The sequence below is a fragment of the Physella acuta genome, unplaced genomic scaffold (genome assembly GCF_028476545.2).
Source record: "Physella acuta isolate Inbredline_101_S28 unplaced genomic scaffold, ASM2847654v3 ptg001640l, whole genome shotgun sequence".
NCBI classification, from domain to species: domain Eukaryota; kingdom Metazoa; phylum Mollusca; class Gastropoda; family Physidae; genus Physella; species Physella acuta.
Window position 1 is genome coordinate 60,629 of NW_026733154.1, and position 20,993 is coordinate 81,621.

At 32.4% G+C, this 20,993-nt stretch overlaps 1 protein-coding gene across 2 annotated transcripts in view; it reads left to right on the forward strand.

Moving 5' to 3' along the window:
- LOC131929503 (uncharacterized) overlaps nt 1-20,993 on the forward strand; it is a 29,270-nt gene continuing 8,277 nt past the window's right edge. The window contains exons 1-24 of one of the 2 annotated variants that reach the window (XM_059285753.1): nt 1-178; nt 1,839-1,936; nt 2,271-2,452; nt 2,855-2,998; nt 4,148-4,218; nt 4,830-4,882; nt 6,382-6,509; nt 6,715-6,933; nt 7,913-8,086; nt 8,940-9,182; nt 9,827-10,003; nt 10,841-11,017; nt 11,344-11,589; nt 11,816-12,037; nt 12,289-12,486; nt 12,794-13,083; nt 13,502-13,733; nt 14,123-14,284; nt 15,035-15,196; nt 16,588-16,816; nt 17,146-17,291; nt 18,214-18,366; nt 18,456-18,565; nt 20,235-20,364. In XM_059285753.1, coding sequence (XP_059141736.1) covers nt 74-178; nt 1,839-1,936; nt 2,271-2,452; nt 2,855-2,998; nt 4,148-4,218; nt 4,830-4,882; nt 6,382-6,509; nt 6,715-6,933; nt 7,913-8,086; nt 8,940-9,182; nt 9,827-10,003; nt 10,841-11,017; nt 11,344-11,589; nt 11,816-12,037; nt 12,289-12,486; nt 12,794-13,083; nt 13,502-13,733; nt 14,123-14,284; nt 15,035-15,196; nt 16,588-16,816; nt 17,146-17,291; nt 18,214-18,366; nt 18,456-18,565; nt 20,235-20,364 — 4,051 coding nt within the window. In that variant the 5' untranslated portion in view covers nt 1-73. Of the gene's footprint in view, nt 179-1,838; nt 1,937-2,270; nt 2,453-2,854; nt 2,999-4,147; nt 4,219-4,829; nt 4,883-6,381; nt 6,583-6,714; nt 6,934-7,912; nt 8,087-8,939; nt 9,183-9,826; nt 10,004-10,840; nt 11,018-11,343; nt 11,590-11,815; nt 12,038-12,288; nt 12,487-12,793; nt 13,084-13,501; nt 13,734-14,122; nt 14,285-15,034; nt 15,197-16,587; nt 16,817-17,145; nt 17,292-18,213; nt 18,367-18,455; nt 18,566-20,234; nt 20,365-20,993 lie in introns of those variants that run through there. The other variant, XM_059285754.1, reaches the window with a different exon arrangement.

Here is a 20,993-nt window from a genome sequence, read left to right on the forward strand (position 1 = left end):
TACACCTTTAATTTCCAACTCATATTTTGAAATATGAAAACTGAAATTACTTAAACTTTAAATTCTATCAACGATGAAGACCAGCATTAGATTGCAACTTTTGAAACGGTTTTACATACTTACGACCTGTTACGTAATTGCTGCATCGTCATCAAACAGTCCGAATGTTGAACACAAGGTTTGTTAAATAATTTAAATTATTTACTTGGTAATATTGAATGAAGTATGTTCTATTTGTTACAGCTGTTCTCGAAAAAATCAAATTCCAGCTAATTAAATGTTAATTATTCTCTAAGTATTATATGTAGGTTCGTATAGACTTTTCGTGAATAAGCTTTATGCTCGGGAAAATTTTGCTATATTTGTATTAACACATTTATTTATTTATTTTTTAAATACTGGTCTGTTGAAAAAAAAATATAAACTAGCAGCTATTAAATTTTTTTTTGTCGTCTTTCAGTAGGATATTGTAACCTATTAGCATAAATTATTGGATATTAAAATTTTACACGTGATCAATCGAAGTATTTCGAAACGATTCTTTACTCTAAATGTTCGATATTGTATACACGGAAGGCCACTTTCGAAGTGAGCAGAAACTATTAAGTAAATTTACTGTAAGTAACCAATTATTGTGAAAATCGTTTAAATATAGATCAATTGATGAAATCAGCTGTGTGTTATTGTATAAAGCCGTTTCAATGCAGGCAACTTATTCTTTACTCGGTGCTGAGAGAAGAATGTTATATATTCTTTCTGCATAATTGGACTAGGTGGTCGGGTGATAGAGCGCTCTACTGGTTGGCCGAAGGTCTCGAGTTCAGATCTCGGCCCGGACTCGAGGTGAATCGCCACCCTGATGGGTAGCCTACTTGATACTTAAGAAAAAACAAACAAAGGCAGCCCATTGACTACTGTTGTAATGAGATGGAAACTCGCATTTCAAGATAATTCAAAGCTAGCAATAAAAAGATGAAAGCAAGTGTAACACATATTATGGTTACCAGTCAGGGTGGATAATTTGTAACTTATTTTGTTGCGGGCCCTGTGGGACCACAACTGTTGATGTATTTTTTTATGCTCTTCTGTGAGCGATGTTCCCCGTGTTCCCATGTCATGTGACCTCTGGGGCTTTCAAACCCCAGACTGCTAATGAAACGGACGGTGATGTTGCTTAGGTTAACTTAGTTATGTATACATAATGAAGTTATTGTACATTATATTACTGGTTTGTATTATTACTACAAGTGCTGCATGATGCAGACTAGTTAGGTTTGAAGTACTGAAAAAAAATTCATGAAAAACGTTTTAATAACAAGCTTTTATATAATAATCCACTAAAAAGCTAAAAATAAATTATACACTACTATTTAAATAACTATAAAGAAAAGCGTGGGTCACTTTAGTATTTATTGGATACCTTTACTAATATTTAGGAAGAGATCCACGCTTTTCTTTATGGTTATTTAAATAGTAGTGTATAATTTATTTGTGTCTTTTGTTACTTTCTCGTTAACGAAGTATAGATAAAGTATTGTAATCGTGCAAAAAGTCGAAATCGAGATTTTCACAAATCAGATCTGCGCCTTTTTTTCCCTGGAAAATGTTTTTTCGTTTGTGTCTTTTTATTGCCCTCCGAATTTTTCTCCATTTAGTCAAAACTAAAATCTCTAGTGATTCTGACCCACAGCAAAAGGGCTCTCGTCAATTAACTCCTGTTATTTAACCTCCAGACAACAGGGCTGCTTCAACTCAACGCAAGACTACAAGGCTCACGAATAGTTAGAGGAGCCCAGTCGGAAGTTTTAATTAATACGTTTATAATTTCCTATTTTAAGGGCTGTGAGCTGCAACCAAAAATGAAAAAAGACTTTTGTATCGGCATGACAGCATTGCAAGAGTACCTGGATGAACTGGACTCTGTTGAATCAGAGAGGTATCCGCTTTATTAGAATACCTTCTAGTATATGAACTACTTGTACTGCTACACACGGTTACATTGCCGTTCTCTTTGTGGCTTTTGATAAGACTGATATATTATATTGTGTCTTGTTTCAAACATCCTTGTAGGTTACAATTAAAAGTACTTACGATAAAAGGCAATAATGTCAGCACTAAATGTGGATTACAACAAAAAGCATTAATTCAAATAATTTCGTGGCTTGAATTCAAACACGCTAGATTTCAAGTGATATTTGTTTTTAAAAATGATTTTTTAAAATATTTCATTCGTCGATATAATTATATTGTATATATAAAATTAAATTAAGGTTAAGCTATTCAAACACATCGGTTGCTGATCTCCCAAAGATGAAAAAGAATGGCATCACCAGTACTCAAGATGGCCACTTAAATGGCACGACAGTGTCTCACGGAACAGCCTGCATGACGGATCCAGTGTCTGGGAGCTCAGAGATGTACAAGTGCCGCAACGGACTTTGGACATCGTATAGTGAGACAACTTAAACACATTTTTTTAATCACATGAGGTTTTTAAAGAACAATTATATGACGTAGTTACTGATTGCACCGCCCATAATGATCTTATTTGATAACGTCTCAGTTTGTCATGCTTAATATTATATATATAGTATACATATAGTATATATATATAGTATATATATATATATATATATATATATATATATATATATATATATATATATATATATATATATAGCTTGTGTAGGCTACTTGCTGGTCATCCCACTAAAATACTATTTTTAAATAATAAAATAAAAAAACTATGAAAGTTTTGAAGTTTGTCTAAGCATTTACCCCGGTAACCCTTAAATATTACTGTATTAAATATTGTAATAAGTAGCCTACTAAAGCATTAACTATATATCAACAGATACCCGAGGGCTCTGGAAAGAAAACACCACCGCCCTAGTAAGGAAAGCCCGGTTCTGGAACTTTGTTTACCAAACTTCTTGTAGAACTGTATGTGACTGTGGTTGGTGGCACCGAAGTTGTCATTTACACTGCTGGAGTTTTTGTACGTCGTTATCTACTTTTTTTCATCTGAGTCTGTTGTCTTTTAATAAAATAATTATAATTGTAACTGTATAGTCTCAGTAGCATCCGATTAGGTTTAACAAGGTAAGAACAGAAAGGAACATTTAATAGAGATAACTAAAACAGCTAGATCCGTGGTTTTTATCCTGAGTTCGATCGAACCCAAAGGGTTTGACGGAAGGGAAGAATCAAACTCGAATTGTATGATTTTCGATCACATTTCGTTAGTGCGGACAATGGAACCATTAAGAATTGTTTGGGGAATTCCCAAATGAAACTGGTGAGGTTTGTACCACCACAAAGGTTAAGAAGCACTGAGCTATATTGAATCGAATGATTTAATTAATTAATTGGAAACGGTATCTTTGAAAAAAAATGGTTTGCAGTAGATTTTCCAAGCGGGACTAAGATTAAATATACTAGAAATCCGAACCTTTTATATGTCATCAAACCAATGTATTTTAAATCCAAATAATGTTTTATATTTCAACATTACGATTCGGTCTAACCCCATTAACGTTTTGAAAAGTTAGACAAAACAAGATAAATCTTTCAACAAAGCTACATGCATAGACTAATACAAAAAATTGTATTACCAATCTACAAAATTAAGAGTTGATGAAGCATATACTAATGCATAAATATGAATTTGATCTATTTTAAACTGCAAGCTTGGCGCTAGTCAATGTTACAACTATAAACTAGACATCATCACACATCGTGTCTGAATTCTCGAAATCAGGATCTCGCTATATAATCTCGTTTAGACACAAAACAGTCATTTGTGTTGCATTTTTTTGATTAATAATAATAAGCTATACGTATTATCAGATGAGGCAACATTTACCCCCCCCCCCCCCCCACCGCCTAATTACGCATTAGGGGTAATGCGAGTGAATGGTATAGCAGTCTAGATAAATCTAGTATAGTATCATATAGCCTGTCATATTTTAGCTTACCCTTAGATGTTCTGAATATAATCTATATTTGACAAGTGTTACAAATTCTGCAATTAAAAAACTGTAGAATCTAGTCAATTTCAATCGTAGAACCTAGTCAATTTCATTAACTTTTCATCTTTTTTTTAAAAATGTTATCAAATTGTACTTGTATACTGATTTGCTTGCAGGGTTTATTAATCACTACCCAACCGTATATTGTCCTGTCATCGCCGATGTATTTGTAACAGGCCTACCTACTGTAAGTTTGAGGTCGAACATAAATTCTATAACACCTTACTTGTATATAACACTCCATCATTTAGTTAGATATATGAGATATGTAGTTATGTTTAAGAGCCAACCTATTATGTAGGGCAGGTTGCGTGGTGTTTTTTTTTAGGTTTGTTGTAGGTCAGATATGTCAGTGAGTAAAGGGGGAATATACAATTGCTATTTATCTTACCCTTAGATATGGTGGAATGGTGTGGTAAAGATGACCAGTTTATGCACTAGTCTCTAGATAATATAAAATGATATCTTGTAAATGCCAAAACTAGATAAATGGACTCATTTTAAAGTTACATTGTATGGTTAAAATACTTTACATCAACACAGAGACAACACTAACACACACACAAATAAACATATATATATATAAATAAATAAATAAATAAATAAATATATATATATATATATATATATATATATATATATATATATATATATATATATATATATATATATAAGTATATATATAAGCATATATATACATATATATATATATATATATATATATATATATATATATATATATATATATATATATATATATATATATATATATATATAATGTACTTCTAAATATCTTAGTGGGTATATTGGTCTGCTGCAACTGCGTATGATAAAGAGGACGGATATTTAAGGTATATTTTATTACTATATTTATCTATATAGGACGTTGTGTATATATATATATATATATATATATATATATATATATATACATATACCAATATTTTTTTTGCATAGCGCACCGAGGTTCGGGTCACCGCCGATTGTATTTGTATAGTTTTTTAAAATATATTGATTTTGATTTCAAATAACATAAACATACAATAGATTCCTTATTAAAATGTTACACTGCCCCAGCGGGAATACAATAAGTTGATCACCCACAGAGATTTAACGCTTTTAAAGTTTGACCCTGAAGACCAAACAGAACACACTTTATTGCCTATGGCAGGTGATGGGTACCCACATTGTTGGACGTAGAGGCATACACAGTGCAGTAGGGGTGTGCCGTTTAGATACAATGACTATTACCGTGACTCTTTACGATGATCTTTACTATGACCTATACATTGGCGTAGAGGAATACAGTGACTAGATTAAGAGTTCATTGTGTAATAGGACGACTTAGCCCTAAAATAGTGTGAGCGAAATGGGTTATTCTTAAACGCATAAAATAAAAACTTATCTAAGGATTGATGTTAAAGCCTAGCAGCCTCGTAATCTAGTCAATATATGTAACTAAACTGAATAAATTCTATTTACAGGTAACGGAAAAATTGCAATATATAGTAAACAAATATTACATTTTAAAATTAAACATATTAAAAATCTAGTCCGCAACATGCGGCACTAGAAGAAATATTACCATACCTTCATTAGGGTTATATGCATTCCACAACGCCCACAATGTGAAAACATCAGGTTATTATAGCTCTGAGACCTTATCCATCCAGATTTTCATGAGGTCACATGACACGGATAAAACACTTGTTCAAAACGCACACTTGAGCGCAAACTAAAATGACCGCAATCCCATCAGTTTATAATTATTTCTCTTTGCTGGTAACCCCCATGGTATGTGTGTAAAAGAAAATTAATACATTCTAAACGGCATGTACGTAAAACACTATCTTTACACTGAGTGGAAGGGTTTAATTTACACTCTAGAATAGGCTAGAACATGTAGCAAAATGAATACGATATTTAACTCGGCGTTGGTTCTAGAAATCAGTGGCGTCGCGACACATTCCGGCGCCCGGGGTGAATTATCGAGATTCCCCCCCCCCCCACCCTCATTTATTGTTATTGAAGGTAGCGAAAAAGCGCCTCTTTTAGTCAGTATCATGTAGCAGTTTTATTATCGGGTCAAACAATCGATGAAGCAGATAGTTAAATTAGTCCATAAGGCCAAGTAGCAGTCTATTTCCTCAACTTGATTGTGAATAGTTCAGTAATGAAACTCAGAATAGGTTTTTTTTTTTAAAATCCCGTTTGGCGACCCTAAGGGGTCGGCGCCTGGGGCGGCTGTCTCAACCGCCCTCCCCTAGCTACCCCTCTCTTCAGACTAAAATAAGGTGTTAGATTAAGTAAATTAAGTAAATTTTTGTCTTCTTTTTCTTTTAAATTGCAGAACACGCCAGACATATGGACCAGGACCAGGGTCATACATTTATTCTCCAGGCACATACAGTGTCACCTATGAAGCCAAAGATCGATACGGCGCCACGGCCTATTGTACTTCCCGTTTCACCGTTTCATGTACGGCAATGCAGATTGCTAGTTACTGAAATAGAATATCTAGATCTATCTGTGTGTCTGTCTATAGCCTGCTGTGAGATTGTTTTGTTTTTTAGGGATTCTTTACTGAAATCATATAGCTTAACCTGAGATTGTATTGTCCTTAAAACTTTTAAATTATTTTTACAACTAAATTAGTAAGTAACCTATTGTCTTTTAATAACAGATTACCGATGTCTTTACTCTGACTCTTACGGCCTGACTGTCTACACAATCCCGAATGGATATGTTACTTGTGCCAACTATCGTTTATATAGAATTTTCTTTTACTTGTATGGAGAATCCTGCACGTATGGTTGCTATTCTGGTTATGTGCTACAAGGTCCAAGTACTATTACATGTAATGCTTTTGGGTATTGGAATGGCCAAAGACCAACTTGTGTGCGTAAGTAAATATGTCTATATTGGTACGACCTAAGGCGTCCTAAGGCCACATTTTGTACATACGAAATACTTTTATAAGCATAATATGCTTGTAACAGTGGCGTAGCCAGGTCGGGTGTCACCCGGTGCGGCACTTAATGGTGTCACCCCCCCCAGAAGCGTAGCGACCCTTCCCGGGACAAACTTTCAAACTTTTGATTTACACCCCCCCTCAAACTTTTGATTTGCACCCCCCCCTCAAGTTTTTCTCTATATATTTTGCTATTTTTTGCCTTGGTGTCACCCCCCTAAATGGTGTCACCCGGTGCGGTCAGCACCCCTCCCCTCGCTACGCCTCTGGCTTGTAATGTATAGCTACAAGGCATCGTGGTGGATGACCAAAAGAGAGGGAGGGTTTGCCTAAAAATATAACGAACAATTTATTTTTAGCATAGGCAGAATTAGAGAAAAATATCACAAATCACCAATAATGTTCGGGTCTCTACATATAGATCAATATAGCCCTTAAAATCTTTAGGCCTATACGTTAGTATAAATATAATGATATGTTGGCTCTATGTATGTTAATATGATGCTAGCAGAGCGCCTGCGCTGCGCTGCAAGTGGGTGGCGGTAGCACGTCCCTTGTGTATGCGTCGCAGTGGCACATGCTATTTGTATTTTTTAAATTGGGAAACAAACTTTTAAAACAAAACCCTTGATTCCCTTAATCAGAATCAGAGTAATAATAATTATGAGGCGGTTTCTTTCTTTCGCGAACCTCATATGAATAATAAATAAATAAATAATTTAAGATTTCGCACTGTCCACTTTCTAGGTGAGAACATTAAAACACATACAAATTCCAAATTACTGCTTAAGTTCGTACCCAAGCCACCTATGTGATTAGCCAACGCGATAGAGATTTTATAGAAACTATTGTAAAAGACATGGAGTTTACAAGCTATTCTTGATGTCTAATTGTTCTATTTAAATTATAGCTCGACCTGTCTGCCAATCGCCGGCGACTATTTCAAATGGACTGTGGTCAGCATACAGTTTAGCTGCTGGTTCTGTGGCATATCTTTACTGTAAGGACGGTTACACAGTTAACGGTCCTAGCTACGTCACTTGCTTATCCAATGGAATATGGTCTATGGCTGGTTCATGCAAGGGTGAGTGACTTATTGTGTGGCCCTATGGATTCACTATGGACATTTTGCATATGTTACGAAAATAAAATGACCATTGTTGAATAATTGTGGATATACATTTAATGGCATTAAACGGATCGGACTTCTAGGCCTAAAGTCTATTAGTATTAGCTATAGTAAGGTTATATATATAACATATGCCTATCACTTTATAATCATGTTTCTTTAGCCTTTTATTTCATTAGGAATAGGATTATAGAACATAAGAGTTCATTAGAGTGATAATAGTCTTAACGTGTCTCCGTATAGGAATGTGTTTTCAAAAATAGTTATAGGTCTTAAACTAGGTTTAAATAAATGTAAGAGTGTGTATTGTAGGCATTGGGTTTAAGACCATCAGTTTGAGCAGAGTAGAGGACACCTAACAATATAAATAATGACTTGAAAATTGTGTTATTTGTTTACATACATATGCATTTTAGTTAGGTATAGTGTTAGTTACATTTAATTCTTTAAAAAAAACAACAATTTAGTAATGATATATTAGTTAATGTATCCAAGTATACAGTGCCGGCGCCAGGTTATTTAGCGCCCTTGGCAAAACTTATTAAAAGTGTCCCACCCCCGCAGTTTTTTTCGTGCCCCCGGGGACAAACTTTCGATTTGGTTTTTTTTTCCAACCCATTTACGGCCAGCGCCCTAGGCGACCACCAAGTTCGCCTTATAGGTAGCGCCTGCCCTGCTAGTATATAAATTCCTACAAATCATAAGAGTCTAACCATATTAAAACCACAAGACTATCATTACGTACTTCTATAAAGTGCCTGTATGATGTTTGAAGTAACAAACCTTTAATTTTGTTTACATATTTCAGATATCCAGCCTCCTGTACTGAAGTGCCCATCAACCATTACCGCCGTCTCCAAGCCTAAGAAACAGCCTGTTTCTGTGACATGGGGCAGTTGGTCAGTCTCGGACAACTCCAACGAGTTTGTTACAGTCTCCAGCAGTGCTGTCTCAGGGCAGCTGTTTCCGGTTGGGCAGACGGTAGTGTCTGTGCAAGCCACTGATAAAAGTGGCAATCATGCCACATGTTCTTTTTTGGTCAATGTTACATGTAAGTTACTACACAATTTCTGTAACTAAGAAATGATTAACAGAATGCTATAGCTTTTACTTTTAGTGAGGAGTGGGCAAGCATCTTTTTGACAGTTTCAGGCTGGTAACCTAAAATAATTCTTTTTAAAGGTAGACATAATTCGTTTATACCTGTGAAATTAACTAAAAATTTACAAATTTTTGTATTTATTTAGTTTACATTTTAAGGCATTTCTTCATTCTGGACTATTTTTTTCTATCCCTTCCCTGGTCATTACTAAAACCTTTGGCCAAATGTTAAACTTAAATATAGGGCTAATAAGTAGGTCACCAACCAGTTCTATGGCTCATACAGGTTTTATTGAGCCGTAGAACTGGTTGGTGACCTACTTACCAGTCCTATAACCCTAACAGTAAGTCATATACTTGCCTAGAAAAACATCGCAATAAATGCATTTTATTGGAGCATGTATACTTACTGCAAATTTGTTTTTCTAGACATATATAATGTAACATTATATGTCACAAGTGTTAACAGGGTGTAACAGAAAACTTTATCTAATGTTTAAACATAAATACATTTTCACCAGCTAATTTTGTAAAACATAAATATATGATATAATGTAAGGTAATAAAAAACTACCTATATGATTTTATTTTCAGTCAACACATGTCCAGCCATCAGCGTACCCGACCAGGCCAAGGTCAACTGTAGCCATGACAACGCTGTAGGGTCAGATTGTGTGTTCTCATGCACTGAAGGTTTCCAGTTGACTGGGGCGACGGTTCAAAGCTGTCTTGAGACAGGGAAATGGGAGAACAAGACAACAACCTGTCAAAGTAAATTTTTTAAAAAGTAATCCACTAGTAGGGAATTTGAGAGAATTTTCAAAATGATATACCTAGGTTAAAAAACATATCATCTTAAAGAACTACATCATAATAAGACAAAACAGTTTACTTTTTCAAAATTGGACATTCCGTTTTAAAGTTATGATTTTTTTACTGAATTAAAAGTTACTATAGGATTTGGTGGTAAATTTCGCGGGCAAATTTTGTGTATTCTTCATATATAATAAATCAATGCCAAATCTTTATTACATGGAAATTTGTATTCTAATCTTCATTTTCAAAAAACAAAGTTAAGTACAGCAGACTATATGTAATAATAAGTCTAATAAAATATATATTTTAGGAATTATAGTTTATAGGCTAATAATGGGCAAAATATTTTATTTTTAATAGGCCTATCAATAAAATTTTCCTAAGCTTATTTACTTTTCTACAATGAAAAAATATAACATCAATATAGTGAAGAGTAAAGGTTATCTTGAAAGAGGCAAAACAAGACATCCCAGACTATTAGAATTTGTCAAGATCAACCTAATTTCAATGAGGGCCATTCACAATTTTCTAAGAAAATGGATTTCTAATAATTTGATGTAGCTTAAACTTTGTATTTCCTAACAATAAGTATTAAAATTATTTTTGCTAATTGGTTTTAACAGTGATTATCTGATGACAGCGGGTACCTTGGTGGAAATTTGCAGTGTGTGATGTCATCATGAACTGTCCTATAAATTATAGTTCATCATATTGCTAAGAAATCAATACTAGGTTTTGTAATATTCCTAACCTTTGCATAATTTAAAAAGTGTGTTTTAACAATTTTTAAAGGAGCTTTGTGTAGCAAGCCCCCAGCTGTAGTGAATGGTGAGGTCAATTGTCCAAACAACACCTACACATTTGGGGTCATTTGTCCAGTAACTTGCTATAAAGGGTACCAGATTCAGGGTAGCACATCTGTTGTGTGTCTGTCAAATACAACATGGAGTTCACATGGCGTATGTCAAGGTATATTAATGTATTCAAGAATATAATTTGATTACAGAATAAACTTGTAAAGAAAAATATATATGCAGCAAAAATAATTATTAGAATAAGCCCTATAGTGAAAAATCTATAATTAAGTGTCAATATAGTTATTGGTTTTGTTATATTATAGGTAATAAGAACTAAAAAATCTTTTTAATTTCATAAAAAATTAAATTTATTTATGAAGTCTGATATTGTCTATTAAAAAAATATATATATTAATAAAACAGTATATCTCAAAACAGAAAACCTTATATTAAAACATAATTTAAAAAATAGGGCATTTTCTTTTCATTCAATTACAGATACTGAACCTCCGACCATTGTGAGTTGTACCAACGTATCGGTATATGCTGAACAGTTAGGGTACTCAACATATGTGTCTTTTACGGGGCAGGTTAAAGCAACTGATACCACAAATACAACAATTGATGTTAGTTACCTCCCTGCTTCAAATACAGCCTTCAGTATAGGCACGACACATGTCAAGGCTACAGTATCTGACCTTGCAGGAAATAAAGCATACTGTAATTTTACAGTAACTGTTGGAGGTAAGTCAGCTATTGAAAACATTAAATATATCTCTCCCCCATTTTAATTTAACTATATCTACTCCATTAGTGTTTATAAATACATACCCTATGTTGCCAGCATTTGCAGATTATATATATATATATATATATATATATATATATATATATATATATATATATATATATATATATATATATATATATATAAAGTAAGTTATCCTATCTAATATATGATGTATTGCAGCTATACTATGCCAGAATCCAGCTTTCATTGGTCTGGAAGAAAATGGGACATCTTTAATGGTCTTCAACTGCCCCCAAGGTTATGTGTATGGTGCCACATGCAACATAACATGCAGCAATGGCAATGCTGTAGTTGGAAGCCCAGGCATTTTTTGCAGGAAAAATGAAACTTTACCTGGCACAGGCTACTGGGACTATGGAAATGCTAAACCTGTTTGCGATTGTATGCATTCAAAACATCTTATAGTTCACTATGTATTTTAGCTTATTTTAGTCAAGACGAATTAATTGTCATAAAATATCCACCACTGTTTTGATCTGAATGTTTCGTTTTAATTTTGTGTGTATATAACACATTTTAAAAAATGTCTATAGAATTTTAACAGTAAATTAGCTAGTTTTTTTTTTTTTTTTTTTTGTAAAACTGTTTAAAAAACAAGTTATAATATGAATTATGAAATATCTTTATTCCAGCAAAATTCTGCAGCAAGCAAGAAGCTCCAACCTTTGGAGCTGTGGCTTGTGATGTGATCAACCAACAGGAAGTGTGTACTGTACTATGTAAAAAGAACTACACGCTTACTGCCGGCTCGCCTCAAAATGGTGTTTACGTCTGCTGGAGAAAAACTGGGGAGTGGCTTCCAAGTATTATTTTAAGAAGTACATGCATTGGTAAGTTCAATCCGCCTTTATAAAAAAATCCATAATTGTAAGTCAAAACTAAAAAAACGTATATGTACGCATTATTCAGAATTGAAAGCAGATTTTAACACACCCATCAACTTCTATAAACAATGAAAATTTAAAAAATCAATTCTTGTAATAGTATGAGTAGATCTAGAGCTAACCATTTGTTATGCAAACTTACTACCATACATGTCGAGCATAAATAATACTCGCAAATTATTCTCACATCATCTTAACTTCAAATGTCACTTAATCTTGGATAATCATTTTTTTAAACAAATTTTTTTTACAGTGTCCTCAACTCCTTCCATAGAGACCAAACCAAATATCCAATATTATTCAAACAGCTGTCCCACATCAACAGAAGAAATCAGGACAAAGTTTTTCACCTTGATTCAAGGGTCGGATTTGTTTAGAGATGTGTGTACAACAGTAACCTGTAACGTAACTGATGTCACAGTGACCTGCGGCTCAAGGAGTAGGCGGTCTGTTGATGACCAAATGCTATACACATCATCCAGTAATACTTCAGCCTTAAACAGGGAGATAAGAGACACCAGCACTGCTACTCACATAACCAAGGTTAGATGTTTAAAATGTTATTTATGTGATCACTGGTGAGGATGTCTACAGAATTTGACGTCAAATAAATTCTGTCTGTTTACAGATGATTTAGAACATTATTTTTTTTTTGTTTTTTGTTGGGATCGGGGAAAAATAAACTAAAATAAATTAATGTCATTTATTGATGAACTCCTGAGAGATTTGTTAGTGTAGTACAATCTGATTTTTTATGCATTTATAAAATTTTTTTTTTACTGATATTTGATTCCATCTCACAACATTCTCATATGAACACAGGGTTATCTGCTTGCTTTTCTTTAGGTTCTACTTTTTGTTTCTAATTTCTTTGGTGTTAATTTAAAGCTTTCTCAGTAATATATGTATTTCTTAATAAATAGTTTCTGTTCTAAATCACATATTTTTTTTTATAATTTAGGTAATGTTTGTTATGAGAATTTCATATCAAGATCAAGGTAGTGCAACAGAGACATTATCTTTCTATGATAACTTGATTTATGATTTGAATGTGATTCTCGACACAATGACATCTGATGGATCACTTAGTATCCCTGAAGCTGGAGAAACTGATGCCTATTCATATGGGTTTGGGAATTTAAACTTTGTCTGCCCAGAAAACACAATTTTTTTTCGTCAGACTGCTCTCTGTGGTGAGTCCATAGAGTGAACATAAAAACAATAAACCAGTTTTTCATTTTTAAATATGTAAAACAAAACTTGAAATAACAATGTGTTTTAAAGTTTAAATATTTAAAAAAAAAAAGAGTGTAAGCCCTACACAGAATTCGTACACCCATTTCCTGTTTACCTTAGAACTTATAAGAAAATCAATTATTTGCAGAGAAGTATAAAATAATATGTCTGACATAAAGTGAGCAGTTTTACTATTGTTATTTTCTTTTTGATACTAAAAAACATTTCTCTTTTAATAAAAATAATGATACACAAATTGTTGTCATAGTTATTAATTTTGTTACCGATTTAAACAGAAAACTATTTTGGTTTAACACTAAGCATTAAATTAAATATTTGTCTACAGCCGGGTGTGGTAAAGGTAGCATATACAACAAAACAACCAACACCTGCTCTGCTTGTCCTGCTGGTACCTACCAGCCTAATGATACAGCATCAGAATGTCTCTATTGTCTGGAAGGATTTACAACAACCAAAACTAATTCAATATCAGCGAGTGATTGCCTGGGTATGCATTCTTTGCTTGTCATATTTATTTTTAAACTAGCAATATATTCCAGATATTGCCTGGCATGTAGAAAGCATATAAAAATTTCATTGAAATGTCTATGTGAATATGAATTTATTTAAAATAGGCTGAGGCTATATGTTGTTCACTATTAATAGCCTGCAGAGCTAAGCATTTTTTTCTGTGACTCTGTAATCCCACTATTTGTGCAAACTATAGTGTTATGTAATGTAGGTATCTAGCCCTGGCCTCATCCCTAACCCTAACCTTAATGCCTAACCATGATGCCTAGCCCTAAATCTAATGTCTAAACCTAATGCCTAACCACAACCTGAATGCCTAACCACAACCTGAGTGCCTAACCCTATGGTTAGTTTGAACCTAGTTTACACTACTTTTTTAAAAATGTTATTATTGCTGATTTGCTATTTATTAAAACTATGTGATCAAATATCAATCTAGATTTAACCAGAGATGTTGCTAGGTGGGGGGAAGGGAGGGAGGGGGTGTGCATGTGACAAAGTTTATCATTTGACAAGCATTAATTGTAAACACTTATAAACTATCATCCAAGGGGGTGGGGTAGGGTCAACACCAACTGCAACTATATATATATACATTTAGATATATTATATATATATATATATATATATATATATATATATATATATATATATATATATCATGTTTGTATAAAGCTACATATTTAACTTATTATGTTATACATCTCATTCTAAAAAACTTCTACAGGTTATTGTGATGCAGGCACGTACTCGATGACTGGGATAAAACCATGTGAAGTCTGTACAAGAGGTACATATCAACCTCTTGTGGGCAGGAAAGGGTGTGACCCTTGCCCTTTTGGCATGTCCACCCTTAGCTCTGGATCAACTTTGAAGGCTGATTGCAAATGTAAGAAACAGTTTGTGGAAGGTTTTTTAAATATTGCTATTTTTATTAATTAGGCCTATATTATTGTCTTAACACTGATAATTTGTTTTTTAAAATCACTTCTTTTTGAGCGATTAGTATTAGTTACTGTTATATTTTTATACTTTTAATCAAATATATTAAAAAGTCATAAAAAGAAAAATACATATTTTCAAACCAAATTTAAATGATAATTTATTTATTCAAAGTGTCTATTTATACATTAACATATATAACACAAGTGTAAAATTGCAAATATCATGAGCATTGAAACATTTAAATGCTTAATTAAACTTAAAAAAAAATTAAAATTGTTTGATAAATTAAAAATAGTATCATTTTATTGAACACTATTTCTATGCGCAGAGAAGCTTTTAATAATTTTATTATCACTAAACATTAAAGAAAAATAAAAGTAATATTTACAATTAAAATTTTTAGCGCAATTTCCATTCTGGAGAATTGCGTTTATTAACCCGTCATTTCTGGATGTATGAATGGATGGATGGATGTGTGTCCGCAGCTTTAAGTCGTATCTCCTCCTCAACGAAGCAATATCGAGGACTAGTTCCAAAGCAATTATGTTAAGCAAGTTACGAGGATGAACATAGGCCAAAAAAATTCCGGGTTTCTTTCATGGATTTCCCGGAAAAGCCAAAAAACCTAAAAAAAATGCAGTTTTTGGCCCATATCTCGGCAACCAGACCACTTAGCGACTTGAAACATGTACCAATCGATTCCTGCCATAATTTAGAACAATATTGCCGAAGAAAGTTTTCAAAAATATCCTTTCGTTCGGTCACAAAAATTTTTTTGAATTAATTAAAATTTGGACCGAATTAGTAGGCATTTTTATCCAACCACACCACATGCGTCATCACGTTCAATAGCTGCGCCATCACGTTCAATTGCTGCGACATCACGTTCGGTAGCTAGGCGCGCAATGGTTTTTAGTCATGTAACTCTATTGTAAATAAAACATGTAAAATACTGAAAAAAAATTTTAATAAAAAACATTTTAATAACTAACCAATGGTTTTACTAACCCTGCTCTTGATTTACGCTACGACAGAGCTATTTTTAGATAACATAAGGAAATTGCGCTTAAATGTCACTAGACTTTTTAATTAACTTGTTTATATAAGAGTATTTCACAACACAATTATTAATAAAGCTAAAATTAAAGCATGGGTTTTCTCACAAAATCTTTGCTAAAGCATTTAAATTGATTACAATAATAAATTTTATTATCATCCACTAAAATAATATTTTAATTCACCCACAGTTTATTAATATTTATAAATTTATTATTGACTTAAATATGTACTCATCAATAAATGTGTAGATAAAAATTATAATTTTCAAATGAACAGTTTATAGCATTTTGCTGGGAAACACAACTCAGGAGGTTAGGTTTGACAATGCCAATGGGCCAATAAAGAACTTTACCATGGTGTTTTGGGCTTATATACCACAAGACCTTATTGGCAACACCACTTCAACCTTTACATTAGCGTCAAACGTGGGAGGTGCTATGATAGGATGCAAAGATTTTCTGGTTTCAATTACATCAGAAGAACTTCCATTGAAACGAACAAAAAAGTAAGTTGCTAACAAATATTGTTGATTAATGCCGAATAAAAACAAATAATTAGTGGGGGATACATAGATTTATTTCTGGAACTTTGAATTATTTAATTTTTTTTTATTTGGGCTATGCTGTACACCCTGGCATACACTTAATAATAAATGCCCTAATTAGACATAACCAAAAGACTTATTGTACACTAGCACTGTTAACTTAGAATGATTGTTACAATAAATATATTTTGACTAAAAACTTTACTAAAAATAAAACCTTGAAGATAACCACGTATTACCCACATAGTAGCTAAATTTTAAAAAAATCTAACAAAAACCTACACACCCAGATCCTGGTACCATCTAGCTGTCACCCACTCTATCAGCAACACATCTCTGTATGTTGATGGTAAGCTTATTGAGCAGAAGACTACAGCTGGTCTCGTCAATTGCACAGACTTTAAACTTTTCTACACACATTCTGCTAGGATTCCTGGTTAGTAGTTCTATCAACAGTGATAAATGTTTCTTTTTCTGTGTTTAAATAGTTTCCTTTCTTATACTCTAAAATGTAGTTTAACCTATTTTATTTACATTTTTTAAATAAAATTCAGTGAGTTACTTTTAAATCGCTTAAAGTAAATAGCTTTTTTGATTTAATAGTTTAGTATCAATACTAGACACTTTTTAAGTAAGTTTATTTATGCTTCTGAGACCACCACTTTGTTAATTTTAAGAAAATTAGGTCATTTGATGCACATGCATTCTTTTTTGTATGAGAAAATTAATAGATTATCAGTTTTTGTTGATGTTGCCTTTAAAAGTAAAAAAGTTCCCTTTTCAAACCTGACGGTCTATAGGGCAAGTGAAGTAGAGTTTACATTTTCTGTGACCTTGACATATGAAGAGATAGTGTGGTCAGCACTAAGCCCAGCCGCCTATACTTTCCCTAACGTGAGTTAGGTAACTATCAGAGTTGGTTGGACTCAGGGACTTGAACCCAGATTCGAACTCAAGACTTATGGGTTAGCAGTCCAACTCTCTACCCCTAGACCACTCCGTCCCACGATGTTGCCTTTACCTACTTTTTAATTGATCCTTTTATGATTATAGCACCGAGTTTTTTAACTACAAACAATAAAATTTAAAAAAAAAATGCTCTCTGGCCATTTTTATAACAAATTAAATTCTGTAGAACAATTGTTTTGTATATAAATGTAGGCAATGTTAATTGCATGGTTGAGTGATAAGGTGCTCAACTGCTAGACCAAAGGTCTTGAGATCAGATCTCTGTAGGAATATAGAGGAGTGTCAAATCATATTGAAGCTGATTTATAATGTTTTAAATAACTAAACTGAATTTTACAACACTTTGTATTGTTTTATTTTTAATTGAACTATTTGAAATTTTGTTTCAGAACTGACTGTAAGTGGCTTGCAGTTATCAAGAACAGAGTTGCCACAAAATAGTGTAAATTCTTTTGCACACTCTTGTGGATTAGTTATGGATGAAAACATTTTCCTGGCTTCAGAAAATACAGCACCTCTGTTGACACCTTCCTTTTGTGATGGTAAATATTTTTATAACATTAAATTGATGTTTAGCTACTTTCTATAACAGAGAGCAGATAATAAAAATATATTTGGTTGAACTTTCCAGATAACGACATCTGTCTTACCAAACCCTGTGGAGAGCATGGCGTTTGCCTTGATTTACTTGAAGGCTTTCAATGTATCTGTGATGAACTTTGGTCTGGAAATAGTTGCCAGGTAATGCAGATCAATTAACAAAAAAATCTGGAGTGATTGCCTATAAACCTTCTCAATTATTTTTATATAACACCAAGAACTGGAAAGGCTCTTCCCATGCTATTGGTCAATAAAAATATGGAAGTTGGTGACAAAATTGCTTGTTTTTCGAGAAAAAAAAGAGGCGAATGGTTCTTAGAATATACTATTTTTATTACCTATTTTATAAAATCATCAATAATTTTTTTTAGAAATAAAAATAGCATAAAAAACTTTTTCCACTCACCACAAAGCACTAAAATTTTGCAAGAACTCAAAGAATAAAATCTTGTACTTACCTATGAAATTTCATCCACCTAGCTAAAGTTGCACTCAAATTTGGTATTTTAAAAACCAGAAATAAAGTAAAGTACCAATTTCAGGTATCAGAGGTCATTCAAAAAATAGAAAGCAATCCAAGTAAAAGATCTTATAGTAAACTTATATATGAAATTTCATAAACAGTTCCCATAGATATTAAGTACCCCTACCACTTACCAGAAAGTTAAAAATTAATAGAAATTTGTGAATTTAATACTTGTGTGTGAAACTATGTCCTCCTAAATTAAACAGTATTCAAGTTATCAGTTTTGAGAAATCAAAAATATAGTAAACACCACTTCTGGCTACCTGAATGAGCTCATAAGTTGATAGAAAACTACAAATTTCATATAATATGCCAACTTATAAATGAAATTTTGTAACATAACTGAAAGGATACTCAAGTTATTGCATTTACAGACACAATTACAGACATACCCACAGACAACAGACACAATTGCAAAAATTAGTTTTTCCAGCTCTTGGAGATGTAAAATGTCAAGATTTGTCAAAATCTCAAATTAGATTTTCCGTTTGATTATAATACTTCCTCTTTAGGCCTACTCTAAATACAAGGAAGTAAAAAAATCCCCTTGTGTATAGTCAAAATGTTAAATTGTCAATTGAGAAAAACCAACCCTTGTTAGATATTTATACAGGTTCATAATTATTTCCAATAATATAGGCCACTATTGTTTGGTATTATTTTGTAAAATTTGCAACTAAATTGATAAGATAATAATAAATGGTACTTGTTTGTTGTACATAATTCTAATTTATTTGTCAATATTTGTCAACAGAAGATTAGGTACAAATTACATCATAAGTGGGCTGTATGAAATCTTTTATGTATTCTACTGAAACATTTTTACATTTATATCCCTTTGTACTAAACTAATTTCCATCAATATTTACAAAATAAATACAATTTTTAGAAAAATGTGCAAACAAAATATAACTTGAATAAGATGACTGACAAAGCAGCCATGTCTCCATGGTTTACCATGTAGTTGAATGTATCAAAATGTAGTAGACAAAGCATGTTTATATATCCAACTAAAAAACCCCCACAGCAATTTAAGCATCACTATACAATGGAATAGTGGTTTATGATGCGAGCCATTTAATGCAAATACCATTTTAAGAAAACAGATTTCTAGGCTACAGATTTACATTAATAATCAAATTTGGTTTCAAATTAAAAGAAAACAATATAGTTTTTAATTATGTCCTTTTTTTTTGTAAACAATACTGAAATTTAAAATCCCATGCAACACATTTACTAAACCTAAATAAGATATGTTTTATTTCTGTTTTATGTGTTGATTAGGTAGCACCAGATTTTTGTGTTGGTAATCTGTGCCGTAATGTAACAGAATGTGTGAGTCAATTGCTGAGTAAAAACTATACATGTAACTGTCACGAAGGTTATAAGGGACTCTTCTGTACTGAAAAAATAAGTAAGCCATTATTGTAAGTTTTATAAAATGTAATTCTTTATGTGATGTCAGTTGCTACATTTAATATGATTTTCATTTAGTTGTCTTGTGAATGTGTGTACAATAATAATTTCGGCTAAAATGTTAGTGACTTATGAAAAATAAATACCTGCTAACTAAACGTAGAAATATATATTAGTATTTTAAGCTGAATGTTAATGGAGAAGCTGACACTTCTAAAATGTTTTTTTGAAAATGAAACCCTTACATTGGTCTTATTTAAACATTTTTCACCTTAAAAATATTAGAGGTAAACAAAATTGTATTAATTTTTAGTCAAATAATTGCTTGGATGTACATATAATTTTTATTATCTTGTTTACTAAAGTAATACAAATTTTGGATGGGCAACTACATATAAGCATAGAGTAACAACAAGTAAATCAACTATAATTTCTCAAAATAATATTGATAATATTCTGTTTTTTAATCAATTAAGCAATATGTTCATCCATTTTCCTATTTAGGTTGTTTGAACATTTTTTTAGCCATCTTAATCTATGAGTAGGTCTTATTGCTATGAAACTGTTTAAATTTTCTTTTCATATGATAATTCTGCTTCACTATTATTTGATTTACACATAGTTAAT